The sequence below is a fragment of the Vicugna pacos genome, chromosome 25 (assembly GCF_048564905.1).
Source record: "Vicugna pacos chromosome 25, VicPac4, whole genome shotgun sequence".
NCBI lineage: Eukaryota > Metazoa > Chordata > Mammalia > Artiodactyla > Camelidae > Vicugna > Vicugna pacos.
The window spans coordinates 38,530,577-38,545,192 of record NC_133011.1 but is presented as its reverse complement, the minus strand read 5'-3'; the positions used below and the strand labels follow the sequence as shown (position 1 = coordinate 38,545,192).

At 61.5% G+C, this 14,616-nt stretch overlaps 1 protein-coding gene across 7 annotated transcripts in view; it reads left to right on the top strand.

Annotated features, from left to right (window-relative positions):
* The window catches only part of TSNARE1 (t-SNARE domain containing 1), an 86,262-nt gene that overhangs the window by 36,723 nt on the left and 34,923 nt on the right, over positions 1 to 14,616 (top strand). For all 7 annotated transcript variants that reach the window (XM_072949829.1, XM_072949828.1, XM_072949825.1 and 4 more), the window contains 3 exons: positions 4,179 to 4,670; positions 10,527 to 10,604; positions 11,319 to 11,388. In XM_072949829.1, the coding sequence (XP_072805930.1) occupies positions 4,179 to 4,670; positions 10,527 to 10,604; positions 11,319 to 11,388 (640 nt within the window). The remainder of the gene's footprint in view (positions 1 to 4,178; positions 4,671 to 10,526; positions 10,605 to 11,318; positions 11,389 to 14,616) is intronic.

Genomic DNA, 14,616 nt, shown 5'->3' with positions numbered 1-14,616 from the left:
CGTGTTTCTGGGGTTCTGCTGTGAAACCGCCGCCCGGGCCGAGTGATTTCCTGGTGGAAGGCCTTTGACGGCCGATTACTTTCCCATCTGTACAGGCGCCCAGGCTCTCTGTTTCTTACTGGGTCAGTTTGTGAAGTTGTGGTTTTCAGGACGTGTGTCTGCTCCATCAAAATGTTCAAGTTGTCTGAAATAACGCTGTGGGTGGCCACGTCGTCAGGTGTGACCCGGGCAGCGTCCTGGGTGGTTAGGGGCACAGCTCAGAGGCAGCTGCCCCGGTTCCGACCCCCGGTCGCCGTGTTCCAGCCGGCCCCAACCCCCCGGAAATGGGTCAGGTAGAGAGGGGAGCTTCCCTCCCATCGCGTGGAGGTGAGGGGCCCAGGGTTCCCGCTGTTCACTAGCGCCCGAGGTGTCGGGACCACGCCCACGTTTTATTCCTAAAGCTGTCTGTTCACATGGCTCCTCTTTTCTTCTGTGATCAGTGTTGACAGACACTGGCAATTTTATAAGCCTCGCCAAAGAGATGACTTGTCTTTCTTGATCTTTATTATATGCTAGTTTTAAGATTTGATGGATTTCTTCCTTTTTTTTTTTTTGTTTACCTTTTTTTTTTGTGGGAGAGCAGTCAGGTTTACTGGGGATTGAACCCAGAACCTCGTGTGTGCTAGGCTCAGGCTCTGCCGCTGAGCTAGCCCCTGCCCCAGGGCTGCTGGATTCTGCCAGTGTGTTTAGTGTTTCCCTCCTCCTCTCTCTGAGTTGATGCTGTTTTGTTTTTCTAACCCCTAAGTTGGACGTTTACCTCATTCATACTCAGTTTTCATTCTTTTCCAATAAAAGCATTTAAGAATATAAATGTCCAAATAATTAGTTTTAGTTGGATATCACCCATTAAAAATATCTGATATTTGTAAAGTTAATGTTTATTGTATTATTTTATTTCCATTATGATTTCTTCCCTGATCCAGGGTTTATTTAGAATCATAGTTTATCATTTCCAAACATACGACTTTTCTTAGTTGTCTTTTAAAAATGATTTCTTAGTTAATTACATCTCTGTCAACAAAGGATGTGCATCGTCCTGATTTGTTGACAGTTGCTGAAACCCGGACTGCGTCTGTGATGCTGGGTGTGATTCTGGGGGTGACCGGGAGGCCTCCCAAGGAGGCAGGCCCCAGGTGTGGGAGCAGCTGCCGTCAGTGGTCCCTCCTGTGTGCCAGCGCTGTGGGTTATGGGTTACTTGGTGGCCCTGGAGTTAATGACGCAGAGCTTAGGGTGGGCTGTTACCGTAAAATCCCATCAGAAATTCAGCAAAAAGCCAAGTGGGAGGTTACTGACACATAAAGAACTCACTTAAGTAGGAGGAAAACCCCCATATCTTTATCCAGATGGGCCCGATCCGTGTAGAGAGGGATGGCTCAGTGTGAGAAGTGCTCAGCCGCACTGGTACCCAGAGAGGCGGACGTGCACAGGGCCATCCTCCCGTGGCCAGGCTGCGCGGGGCGGGCTCCCTCGGAGGAGAGGGCACGCTGCTCCCTGCCTCCGGACCCCGCCTTCCGTTCCCTGGCCCAGCCCTGCCCCTTCTCTTTTAGGAAGTAACCAGAGATTTAGGCAGAGGTGTTCGCTGCAGCGGGACACAGGACAGTTCAGCAATGCCGTAGCTCGCGTTGGTGGGATGTGATGCCGTCTTTGGGGTCGGTTGTTGGAAGCTGCCGGGTGACCCATCTGCATCCAGAGAGGATGACAGACATGGGGAAATGAAACAGGCGAGACCACGTCCACAGTTGCTAGCTGTGTGAGACCCTCCCCCCTCAGTGACAGCAGCGTTTACCTCAGGGCGCGTGGTTACCAAGGATCTTTACTGTTTTCTTTATACTTGTCTGCTTCAAATTTAAGTTGTCCCAGCTCTTCCCAGGGTTCAAAGCTGGTGGGATTCCAGAGGGCAGGCCAGACTGGCCCCTCCATGGGTGTCTGGGGATCGTATGGAGTAACCTGAGGGGGTGGTGGGCAGGGCTGGGACTTCTGGTGACTGGATGCGGTGTGGCGAGGACATTGGGTGGCACGTGTGGCCTGCGGTCTCCTTGCTCCCCACAAAGCAGGTGGTGACCCCATTGCTGGGTTCCGGGGCAGTGGTCGCTGGGGCTGGGGTTCCCATCTGGGGAGGAGGCCCTGCCTGGAGGCTCCCTGTGAAGCCCTTGGGGAAGAGGGAATTCACCTGGCCTAGCCTTCTTGAGAGATGGGCCCCGTCCTGGACCTTCAGACCCAGATGCGCCTGGACGTGGAGGCCTTTCCTGAGGAGGAGCTGCTGAGGCAGGGGCTCAGCGGAGATGGGCCCGGGGCGTCAGTCACCCGGGAGTTCCCCGGGCCGCCGCCGTGGCCAGACAGCTTCGGAGCACGCTCGTGGGACCCGCCCTCCTCCTTGGAGCCTGGACGGAGCGGGGCTGGCACACGGCCTGGCCCCGCCACCTCCGCCGACCCTGAGGTGCCCTGGGTAGGATGCAGCCTGGCTCCAGAGGCATCCGAATGTCTTCACAGTGTGCCTCTTAGGGTCTGGGAATCCAGCGAGTCTGTCCCGGAGGCTCAGAGAGGAAACTGCATCCTCCCTGGGGCCCAGTCCTGTGCCTGGGCCTGTTGAGGGCCCTGCAGTCGCTGCTCAGCTCCACAGACACGTATCAGGGGAACCGATTTTTTTCCCCCACTTCCGATATGCCATGAACAATTCTTCCATAAAATGCAATGGAATGGCCCCATGCTGGTGGTGTGCCGATTTCAGATGGTCATGAGCTTTCCCAAAACCTTATTCTCCGCTTTGCGTATCGCAGACAGATAACACCTGTTGAAGTCCTGGCCTGGTCTGTGGGCCTCACCTGAGGCTCTGCTCTAAGGAGTTTCATACTGGTTTGGAATCACCTTCCAGAAGAATTGGGGTACAGAGAAAGATCTGAAAGATCCGAAGTTTTGAACTTGGTGCTGGCTTTCAGCAAATGGGGGGTATCCTGCAGGATGTGGCGGTCAGGGAGGGCTTCCTGGAGGAGGTGGGTCTGAGTGAGTGGAGCTCTCAGCATGGACGCTTGGAGGGCCTGGGGCACCTGCTGTCCTGCATGAAAGCCTCACTCCACCAGCAGCACCCTGAGCACCCTGAGCCACTCTGTGGACAGGCTGGGCATAACTGTGACTATCCCTTGCTGTCTGTAGAGTGTGCTAAATTTTGGACCCAGTATGGGAGCCACCATTTCCCCCGCCCATCACCTGAGAGCAACCTGTGGGACCCCTTTGTGGGCGAGGGGCCAAGAGGGGCCAAGAAGCGAGGTACTTCCACTGGGACGCTGGGGCTGGGGGGCCCCAGGGAAGGGCACCCACAGGTGCCTTGTGCTGAGGAGGGAGAGTCAGCAGGTAGGCCTTGGGATTCCGGGGGCTCAGGCTGGGGGACCCTGGGCAGTACTGAGCCAGGGGAGCTGGAGCAGGGATTCCCACCTGTCTCTACCTTCACCCCCACCAGCCCTTCCCTTTCCTTCCTCAAGGACCATGGATGGCGTGGTGGGGCTGGACCGGTGGCAGGAGAGATGTGGCCCGGCTGTCAGGGTGACCTGGTCTCCAGGGATGAGGCCAGTCCTACAGGATGAAGAGTGAGGGTCTGGACTGGCCCCCATGGCCCCTCGGTCCCAGGGCCCGCGTCCTCCTTGCAGAGGGGGCTAGCGCAGACGTGTGAGGTCCTCTGTGTGCTTTAGGAGGGTGCTGTGCAGGAGGGGAGGCTGAGGCCTTGACTCATCCAGCTGGGCAGGAAGGCAGGAGTCAGCGGTGCCCTGTGGGGTCTTGGTCAGGGCGTCTGACTTGTCATTGGTGAGGACTGTCCCCAGGTAGGCCCTGGCCCTGGTCCCGGAGGGCCTTCTCCCTGCGGACGGGAGACAGCTCCCCCCGACGACAGCTGCAGGAGGCAGGCAGGGCTGGGGTGGCCCTTTTTGGAGACAGGCACTGTGGCCCGAATGCCTGGCTGGATGGCACCCAGCCAGGCAGTGGCAGGGCCAGGACTTGGACCCAGGCCCCAGAACACCCAGCAGGGAGTGGCCGGGGGCTGGCAGCAATGTTCTGAATTGGAAGCCAAAGAGAAGGCGCCCCAGGAGCTGGTGTCACAGCTGCCACCCACCAGCCAGGGCCTTAAACACCGCCTTTTGGTGCCTTTCCAGGGCCAGGGCTCACCACTGACAGTGGCGGGACCCTGGAGCCTGCCTTGCTGCCTGCCGGCCTGAAGAGGGACTCGGCTGTCAGAGCCCATGGCCGGAGGATGGGGCCCAGCGCCACCCGGGCCAAGAAGAGGAAGCCCAACTTCTGCCCGCAGGAGACGGAGGTGCTGGTGTCCAAGGTCAGCAAACACCACCAGCTGCTGTTCGGCACCGGGCTGCTGAAGGCTGAGCCCGCCCGCAGGTACCGCGTGTGGAGCCGCATCCTGCAGGCCGTGAATGCCCTGGGCTACTGCCGCCGCGACGTCGTGGACCTCAAGCACAAGTGGCGGGACCTGCGGGCTGTTGTGCGGCGCAAGCTGGGCGACCTACGCAGAGCGGCCCCTGGCCCCGCCGAGCCCCGGGCCCTGGCCCTCACGCCCGTGGAGCAGGTGGTGGCCGAGACCTTCTCCTGCCAGGCCCTGCCGTCTGAGGGCCTCGACCTGGAGCCGCCCAGGGGTGAGTTCCTCGCCCGGCAGGAAACTGGTGGCCACTGCTGGCGGCTGTCCTTCCTGTGCCTCCTGTCCCCTGTCCCCCTGCGACCTCTGGACCCTTGCTGTCCTTCATCCTCCTTCACCCCCGCTACAGCATCTAAACCCCAGGCACTTCAGGGCAGTTGGTTTCCCCCTCAGTGGCGCTCAGCCCTCTCCCACACTGCGCAGAGCTCCGAGCCGGCACAGACACCGTGCTCTTCCAAGGGCATCTAGTTCCAGCCTTTGGGCCGAGACCTGCAGTAAGAAAGACGTTTTCTCCTGCCACCAGCGTCCCTGGGGCATCTGAACCCCAGAGGCTCCAGGGCGGTGCTTACCCCACCGCTGTTCCCGCTGCGTGTCTTTCCTGTCCCGTCCCACCGCTGAGCAACGTGCTCCTGGCAACTTTCCGAACTGGTTTCCCCACCTGGTGTCAGGGCTCGGCTTGGAATGCCTGGTGTCTCTGTTGCTGATTCAACATCCAGGGGCGGCCTCAACACGGGCTGGGCTGACCCTGTGTATCAGGATGGGCGGATGGAGACACAAGCCCCGGTTACCAGGTACTTCAGGCCTCTAGACTCAGGCAGAGCCCTTCCCAGGCCTCTTTCCAGGGGAGCATCGCTCCATGGGGCCTGACTGCTCCATGAGGGCTCCAGTCGTGCGTAGCAGGTCGGCGCAGGTCTGCCACCTGGGAGCTCAGTGCTGGGTCCCAGACAGGCACTGGGACAGCACGTTGTGTGGAAGGGCGCCGACCCAGCGGCATGCAGGCTATACAACTGCTGTGTGAGGCCATCGCGGCAGCAGCCACGGGGCTGGAGGAGGGTGAGGGTGCCCGTCCCTGTGTGGGTCCCTGCTGCATGAGCCTTGGGTGTCCCTTCTGTCACTGGGCTGGGCTGGCCTTGAGTTTGCGGCTGCAGCAGGTGGTCCCCGCCCCTCAAGACACCAGCCCAGCTCTGCTTTTGCTCCGAGCCTGCATGCGGCGATGACTCAGACGGTGTGGGGCGCCTGGGAGATGTTCCGAGCTGCAGCCTCTGCTCGGCCCCCAGGAGGGACAGGCAGAAGTGGCAGCCCCCAGACCATGCAGACCCCCAGTGGCCTCTCCTCTGGGCAAGGCTGCTTTCCTGAGGCCATGGGGCTCCTGCTGCCTCTGGTGTTGGAGCTTGGAGGCCATCTCAGCCCACGGCCTCACCCTCTGTGCTATTTGGGGTGAGGACAGGTGCCCCAGTGGGTCAGACAACTTGTGTTGAGGTGGTGGTCACGCTGGGAGACCAGGGGGCTGTGGTCCTGGGGCCCCAGGCTCCTTGACCTCTGCTTCCATGAGGAGCAGCTGTCCTCAGAGGTCAGAGTCAGGGGCTCGTGAGGAGTGTCTGGTGGCCGTGGCTGGCCCACAGGAGGGCTGGGTGCAGGCTTGTGGACGAGGCCGTGGACGAACAGATGTGGTGTTGACGGGGTGGCAGTGACGTTGGTGGGAGCCATGCTGGGGGACATGGCGAAGACAGGTGAGGGGCCCCTTATCCAGCCCTGTGTCCCAGGCCTCTGGTCCCCTGGGCTGTCTGTGTTGCACTGGGCCCCAGGAGCACGTTCTCTGGCGTGGGGTCAGAGGGCAGGGGCTAGAGGGCGTGTTCAGGCCTGAGGCCAAGGCCCCAGTCTGCTGCTCACTGGCCCTCAGCTCCTCGCAGTCTGTCCACTGCCGCCCTGTCCTCGCGTCCTACCCACGCGCACCAGGACTGGCCTTTACTGCCCCCCAGCGAGAGTCCCTCTGCCCCTGCCTTCCCGGGACACAAGTGTCTGGTCCTGTCACCTGTGAAGATGCCCAGATGTGCGTGGGGGGCAGGCGGTCACTGGAGGCCGTTCTCTCGTGTTCTGACCCTTGGTCAGCATCTTCCACGTCACTGGCCCCTCCTCTGTGCAGGGTCCGTGCCTGATAGCCACAGAGCCAGTAGCAGGTGGCCGCAGAGGTCCAGGCTGTGACCCGGAGCCCCGGGTAGGCTGCTGGGTCTGAACACCAAGAGCCAGAGGCGGGAGAGGAGAGGAAACAAAGCTGTGCTCTGGTCTGGCCTCAGACGCACATGCAGGCTGCCCGGCCACTGTGGGGCCGGCTGGGGCCACGCCCGGCTGAGTCAGCTTCCCCGCGGGCCATATGCAGGGCAGGCTGGGGCCACGTTTGACTCCCGCGGGGCTCTCCATGCTGGCCACAGGGTGTTGTGCAGCCGAGCCACCCTGGGTCCCTCTGGGTCCCCCTCCCACCCGGCCTGTGGCTGCTGTAGGCACCCTTAGGACCCAGCAAAGGGCAGGGCAGCCCCTGCAGCAGATGGGGCGCCGACCTGGTAACAAAGCCGAACTGGCAGCCGCACGGGGACGTCTTCATCCTTGTCCCCGCGTCGGGCAGATGAGGCCCCGCAGCCCGCGGTGAGATGTGGGCGATGCGGAGCCCGGTGGCTTTAAGTCTCCTTATCTCTGCTCACGGTGGGGGGAGGCCCAGGGACAAGCCCGATAAGCCGTGCTGATGTTTTATTTTAATTTCCCGAGGGCAGTGGAGTCGTTCAGGTGGCGTGAAGAGGGCTTCCCCTTCCTTCTTGGGGTGGGGGTGAGGGGCTGCTGCAGAAGGGGGCGCCCCCTGGGCTCCTCCGGGGTGTGCTTTGCCCAGCACGTGCTCTGGACACCTGTGCGGAGGGAGAGGTGGATGGGCCCTGCCCTTGCCCTGAGGGAGGCCGCCTGGGCCACGGGGGACCTGGTGCTGGGAAGACGGGCTATGTGGTGGCCACAGGCCAGGGCCACGGGGCTGGGCAGAGGCGGGTGCTCCGGTCTCCCCCCTCGTTCTGAACACAGGGCACAGCTTCATCCAAGTTTGACTGAACGGGCAGGACAGCACGTCCCGAGGGCCCAGTTCAGTGAGGCGTGCCCAGGAGCACAGGGACGCTTAGTGCAGGGCGTCCTGTGGCTCCCGCGGTCTCCCGCGCCCCCGCCCGCCTACCCGGGGGCAGCGCTCAGTGCCTCGGCCGGGTGGGCTGGGCTGCGCTTTGCAGGGCCTCACCTGCGTGGGGTCTGCGGGCCGCCCTCCTCGGGCTCCGCTTCCTTCCTGCCCTCGCGTGTCGAGGACCAGCCAGGGGTGCTGGGCAGTTGGTGGCTCATCCTTCCGCTGCTCAGGAGGGGACCCTCCACGGTTCGTGCCCCGTCCACAAGGTGAGCGGGCCCTCGTTGCCGGCCTTGGCCCCGTAAAGGTGTGCGAACGTCTGTGTGTGGATGCGCGTTCTTGCGTTCTTGAGGGGGGTTGGACAGATACCTAGGGGTCTAACTGCTGCTTGTGCGTGCGTGTAAGTTAACTTCGCAAGATGCTGCCGACCTGTCATCCCCGGGCTGAGCCGGTCTCAGGCCCCACAGTAGGGCCCGCGAGGCCCCTCGGCGCCCCTGCCGCACTGCTGCCGTGGTCCCGCTGGTTTTGGCCGCTCAGCTGACGAGCTGAGGGACCGCCCCCTGTTTCAGCCGCCACCCGTGCCCAGACTCTTGTCCCGTGCTTCCTGTCCGCTTGTCCATCTTCCTTGGTGCTCAGTCCACGCCCGTCCCCTGTTGGGCTGCTGGCCTGTCCTGTCACATGAGCTCGGTCTTGGTTCTGGATATAAGGGACCCGTCAGACCCCCGCGAGTCTCTCGGGCTCTGGCGGCTTGTGTTCCTTCACTGTCTTCCTGAAGGTCAGAGCAGGGCGTTTTGACGCCCGCGCGTCCTTGTCCAGCCTGTGCCCTCCATACCCGACCCAGTAAACCTCTGCCCCGGGGCTGCAAGGTCCCAGAGCTGTGGGTTGTGTGTATTTTAAAATAGTTTTATAGTTTCAAGTCCATGGCCCACGCTGGGTGCATTTTTGAGCTTGGCGGATTTGGGGTCACGGTTCGGTGGACGGCAGCTGTTCACACCGGCGGTTGCGTGCCGAGTGGCCTGGGCACTTCTGGCCACGCGCGTCTGCCCGTCTGTGTCCTGCTTACGCGGCACGCGCTGTGCGGGGCGGCAGCTGTGGGGTGAGTCTTGGAGTGAGCGTGGAAGCACTTCCTCCTCCTGTTTTCTGCGAGGGTCTGTGTGGAATCGGCACTGTCCTTCCCTTACGGACGTGGCGGCGTCACCAAGGCAGCCGCCCGAGCCGGCGTTCTCTCTGGGGAGGCCCGTCGCCCAGTCTCTGTTCTGAGCCGCCCGCGCTGCCCATTCTTCTCCAGTGAGCTTTGCTGCTGTTTGGTGTCTTCAGGGAACTTGCATGTTTCATCAGAGTCATCAGAGTGACTGGCACGAAGTGTCGCTAACGTCCGAACGCCTGTGGGGTCCGTAGCGAGAGCGCCTCTCTCCTTCCTGATGTTGCCAGTTTGTGTTTTCCGTTTGGTTCTCCGCTGGTCTGGCTGCTAGTCTGTCGGTTTTAAAGGACCAGGTCCTGGTTTCATTCGTGCTCTGCTTCCCCTGCCGAGTCAGTTGCGCTCTGCTGGCCGCTGCGCCCCTTCCTCCGGCCTGTTTGGGGCCGTCTGTGTCGGTCGCCGACCTGAGACCCTCTCGTCCCTGGGCGCAGCCACGGCAGCTTTCCCGCGGCGCACTGCTCTGCCTACACGCGTCCGTGCGCTGCGGTTTCACTCAGTTCAGTGCTCTCTAAGTTTCTCCGTGATCTTGCTGTCCCACTGGTGGCTGTTCGGAGGCGTGTGGCTGCCTTCCGAGCACTTCTCTGTCCCCAGGTGCCTTCCTGCTGCTGGTCTCCGGTTTAATCCTCTCGTGCCCAGAGGGTGTGTCTTGCTTGACTTTCAGCTTTTATGAGCTTGAGACCTGCTCTGTGGCCGGAGGCGGGGCGTCCTCTGGGCTCCTGGTGCGCTTGGCACGAACGTGTGCTCGACTCCTCTCGGGTGGCGTGTCCTGCACATGTCGCCCTGGCCCGGTTGATGGCCGCGCTGACTGACAGCTGGTCTCCGCCTGCCAGGGGTCCGTGGCCCCGTCCTGGCAGGGTGCTGTGCCCCTGCGTCTCCCCGAGACCCTCCCCAGGCTCAGGAGTGAAGCTTCTCCTGCGTGCACCTGCATCTCTCTCTGAACACCAGGGTGGCATCTCTGGGCCAGGGGGCCGAGGACCGCCTTCTGTGGGACAGCAGGCCTCTCCGTCGTGGCTGTGCCATCATAAGCGTCCCCTCCTTGCTAGGGCTTGGTGGTGCCCGCGCCGTGTTCAAGGTGTTTGTTTAATGGAGATAAAATTCACCATTTTAACCGCTCTGAAGTGTTTGGCTCAGTGGTTTTTAGTATATTCACGTTGTGCAACCATCACCACTGTCTAATTCCAGAACATTCCATCACCCCAAAGGGAGACCCCACACCCGTTAGCAGTCAGCCCACCCCCACCCCCTGCCCTGGCCACCACGGGTCTGCTTTCTGTCCCATGGACCTGCCTCTGGGTGTGGACATTTCATGTAAGTGGAATCAGAGGCCTCGGTATCTGGCTTTTAACCAAGGAGCGTTTTCCAGACTCAGCCACGTGGTGGCATGTCCATGGTCCTTCCTCTCCCTGGACCATGCTTCCTCATCAGCTGGTGGACGTCGGGTGGTCCTGCCTGTGACTCTTGAACACGTGTGTTCAATCTTGTACCCTGGCTGTGCCCGGCTGTGGGGAGCAGGGCGGGTGGCACCAGGCTTGGCCCAAGGACCCCCATCTTTGTGCCTTTCTCTCCTTCTCCAGCCGAGCGCCTTGGGGCAGGTGGTTCCTGTTCCATCTCTGAGGCTCCATCCGACCCTGGTGGGCAGAGCTGGGGGGGGTGACTTTGTCCAAGGGTGGAGGACCCAGGCTGCTGCAGGCCACACAGTGAAAGTGTGTCCTCCCCCTCCCGTCTCCTCGCAGCCACCCAGATGGACCCGAGTGACCTCCAGGAGCTGTTCCAGGAGACGTCAGCCAACGTCTTCAGGATCAACTCCAATGGTGAGTCTGTGCCCCAGCCTTGCCCCTCCCTGAGCTGGCTGACCCTGGCTGCTGAGCGCATTGCAGCGTCAGGGTGAAATGGGGTGATGCTTGTGGCCTTCCCCGACTCGAGTGCCCTGCGGCCCAGGCCCAGGCGTCTCAGGACAGCGGGGGTGAGGGAGGTGGGCCAGGTTGGCATGAGCCTGCTGTCTCAGGCCGGGCAGTGTCCCCGGTGCTCTCCCCGCCCACGTCACCCGGCTCCAGCAGGCACCCTCTTCAGCTCGATTCCTCTCTCTCCCGTCACACCCCTGTGACCTGGACGGGCCCTGGGGGAGGAGCGGGTAAGAGCCTTCCTCAGGTTGGCAAGGCTGGCAGACTCACGGGTCCTTGAGGCTGGGGGTCGGGGTGGGAGCCACACCCCGTAAGGCCGGGGCTCATCCTCGGCTCCTGCAGGACACGGGGACACAGAGTGGGCAGGGGTTGGTGATGCCCTGAACCCTGAGCTCTCCTAGGTCAGTAAAAGCGATGACTGGGGGAAGAGAGACGCCCCCTCCCCAGACCCAGGGTGAAGCCTGCTGGAGGTGGCTCCCGAGAGTCCTTGGATCCGATATGGTCCTGGGTGCTTTTCCCAGGACTGCTGGGGAGACAGGCCCTGGCCGGGGCCTCTGCTGGGGGTGGGGGGTTGCCTGGCGGAGCCCCGTCTGCTCCTCACTCCTGTCCCCCTTCTCTTGGCAGTGACCTCTTTGGAGCAGAGCCTCCGGTCCCTGGGGATGCCGAGTGACACGCAAGAGCTGCGGGACAGCCTGTGAGTATGTATGCAGTGCCATGTGTGTGTGGGGTGTGCCCTGCCCCCAGTTGCACATGGGTGAGGCCCTCCACAGGGCACATAGGTGTGCGCGGAGGTGCACCTGTAACACTCCTGTAGACACCTGCATGCAGTGCACTCAGGTGGCAGGACATGCAACTGCTTGCACACTTTCTGCCCCACTGACTGTCCCCAAATGTGCCTGCCACACACCAGAGCTCACAGAGGGCCTGCGCACTTGCAGTGCACCTCTGGGACACTGCACAATACAGCTGTGCCGTCTGCACGGCCGGTGTGCAGCGGTGGACGTGCAGGCTGGGCAGGAGCAGGCCTTTGGGCTTTTGCTTCTGCCCCGTGGGGTCCCACTGGGTCTTGTGTCAGGGTTGTCCCGAGGCCTGCCGGGGGTCGGGCTGGGTAAGGCAGCTGGTCTGCGGTGAGGTCAGCTCCTGACAGAAAGGCCCCTCAGGTGCTGGGTCCCCAGGAGGAGAAAGCAGGTGCTGCAGGAGCCTAGCCTGTCTGGCGTGGGGCAGGAGCTCTGTGTTCAGGCCAAGGCTGCCAGGCCTTTCTCAGGGTGCCCCAGTGAACCCCAGCCCTTCCAGCTGCGATCCCAGCACAGTGTGGAGTGGAGGGCACCAAGAGGGAGCCCGAGGCCTGCATCTGAGAGCCCCTGTCGCCTTTGCCACCTCCCTGAGGGGGCCCTCTCATCCTGAGCCATTATGCCTGGAAAGGGGGTAATGTGGGTGGTGGACCGCACATGCTCTGGGGGTGGCGCAGGCTGCCGCCAAGGTCCCTATCTCTTCCTGGCATAAATGTTCATTGGAGAGTTTGGGGCTCCTCTCCCAGGCGGCCCCCATCCTTAGACCATCCAGCCCAGAGGAAACCCTGGGGGCAACTGGGTTCCCTGGGACGCCAGGGTACTGGGCAGAATTGAACCCAGTGTCCCGCATGGAGCCACCCCAAGTGCTGTGCCTGGACCCTAGGATTTTCCCAGTCCCCTGTCGGGGCTTCCCAGCCTGGCTGCCCCCTCTCCTACCCCCGTCCTTGGTAAACTGCAGTGCTTCTGGGATGGGGACAGCCCACAGCGTGCAGCAGGTGGTAGGGGGCCTAGTGGGTCCCTAACCCCCAGCTTTGCTCTGGGCAAGTGGAGCAGTTGGCGGCCCCCAGGAGAGAAGCTGTCCTGCGGTAACAAGTCTGATGGCGAGCCCCAGGGCCCGAATCCCCGGGGGTCCAGTGCTTGCCAATGTCAGGCCAGCACCTTGTCTCTCGTCAGACCTCAGTAAGTGCCCGGCCATCAGCAGCCGTGCCTCCCAGCCCTTGTCAACGCAGCACCTGGCCGGCCTCCCCGACAGGGAGCCTTATGGTTTGGAAACCCAGGCCAGGCACCCGGCTGCACCTCTGAGGTCTGGGCCGTTCACTTTTGGGCTTAACGTTTTCTACTCTGATGATTCTTGATGCTTTGGAATTAGAGATTGTGACAGAATCACGCCCAGAACAGAATGGGGCTCCTCGTCGGGCCTCCACCCTGCCCTCAGCCCCTGGCGTCCTGCCTGCAACCTGGGAAGGAGGGCAGGTAATGTGATTCCAGCTTTATTGATGGAGACCCTGAGGCTCCGAGAGAGGTTGCTGTGTGGCTGAAGCTGCACCTCTGAAATGACAGTCCAGCCAAAACCCACCCACCCACCTGTCCATCCACCCGCCCACCTGTGTTTCCTTCTGTCCATCCCAGGCAGGCTGGGACCACCCCTGCGAAGTCTCAGGGTCCAGTGCTCGAGGCAACAGCGGGCCCTGGGCAGATTTTATGTGCAACTCTATTTTTAATTAGCCTTTATGTTTCTTTTTAAAAGTAACGTGTATTGTTTTCTGATTGTGAAAGTAACATACGCTGTTGTAGGAAGTTGGGCACACAGGATGTCTGAGGCAGCGCCGTGAACGTTTCGGTGTTTCCTGCCAGCCTCTTCTCAGACCCACGGGCGTTCTGCAGAATTGGATTGAAGTGAATCATGTTCTGGATCCCGCTTTTTACACTTAGGATTGGGGGTGTATGTGCCCCCCTCACACGTGGAAAACATGCCCTTCAGAGGTGCGGACACACTGCTGAGCCTGTGAGATCATTGAGCGGAGACGCTGGCCGCTCTCCAGCGGGCCCCGTCTTCAGCCTTAGGAGCAGCTCCCGGGCTGTGCAGTCGATCTCTGTGGTGCCGCCTGTGTCTGGGGGGAGCCTCTGTTGTGGCGTCCCCAGGGCCAATCGGTGGGCTGCCTCGCCCGGTGGCCCTGGTGGCTGGAGGATGACGTCCCCTGCGCGGGTCTGGAGAGGATGGCTGGCTCTGGACCCTCCTGTCCGTCCGACACAGAGCCTCCCCCAACCCCCGCAGGGCCCCCCAACCCTCTTACCCTTCCTCGCTGCGGGGTGGCTGCTGCCCAGGCTGCCTAGCCTGCTTGCCTGGCCTTCTGGAGCCTTCCACGACCCCATGCCCTGGGGGAATTTGCACGTCATGGACCTTCAGCATTTTAAAATAGCTTGAGACCACCGTAAGGTCACCAAGTTTGTGTTTTCTCCACGTTGATAGTTCCCAGTTCCTTTTTTATTTTGTCAAGTAAAGACATAAAAAAAAGTACACTGCCATCCATCATTACTATCATTTTATTAAAAAAAGACATCTCAGTACCCCTGCGGTGGGCGGGATCCAGTCTCCAGAGAAGACAGCCCTTCAAATGGAATGAATTTAGCTTCCTAAGAACCTGGGAAGGCGCAGCCTGCTTTGCTCATCTTGCGTGAGATAGGTGTGGGCTTTGCATTTCTCTCAGCCCCCGAGAGTGGACCCTGTCCCGGCCCTCTCAGCACACGCTCCCAGACTGGCTGAGGTGGCCCAGTCCATGGAGGTGACACTTAGCGGCAGCAGGACCGTGCTTGTCGGCATCAGCCTGGGGCACTGCTGGAGCCCCTTGGGATGGTAGCTGAAGGAGTGGATGGTCATTTAGGAGCCCCCGGCAGGACGTCTGCCTGTGGGTGGGGGCTCTGTCACCAGGCTCCGGGGAGCCCAACTCTGAATCCATAGGGCCAGGGCCCAGCGTGGGTCAGTGATGATGGTGTAGCTTGATGCTGGGCCTGAACCGTGGCTGAGCCCACACCCAGCTCTCGTAGCCTGTGTCCATGTCAGGGGGGGAGTCTCTTTCCAGGACAAAGCGGGGACCCTTGCACTGGGCCTGCAGGCCCTGATGTTCTGTCGT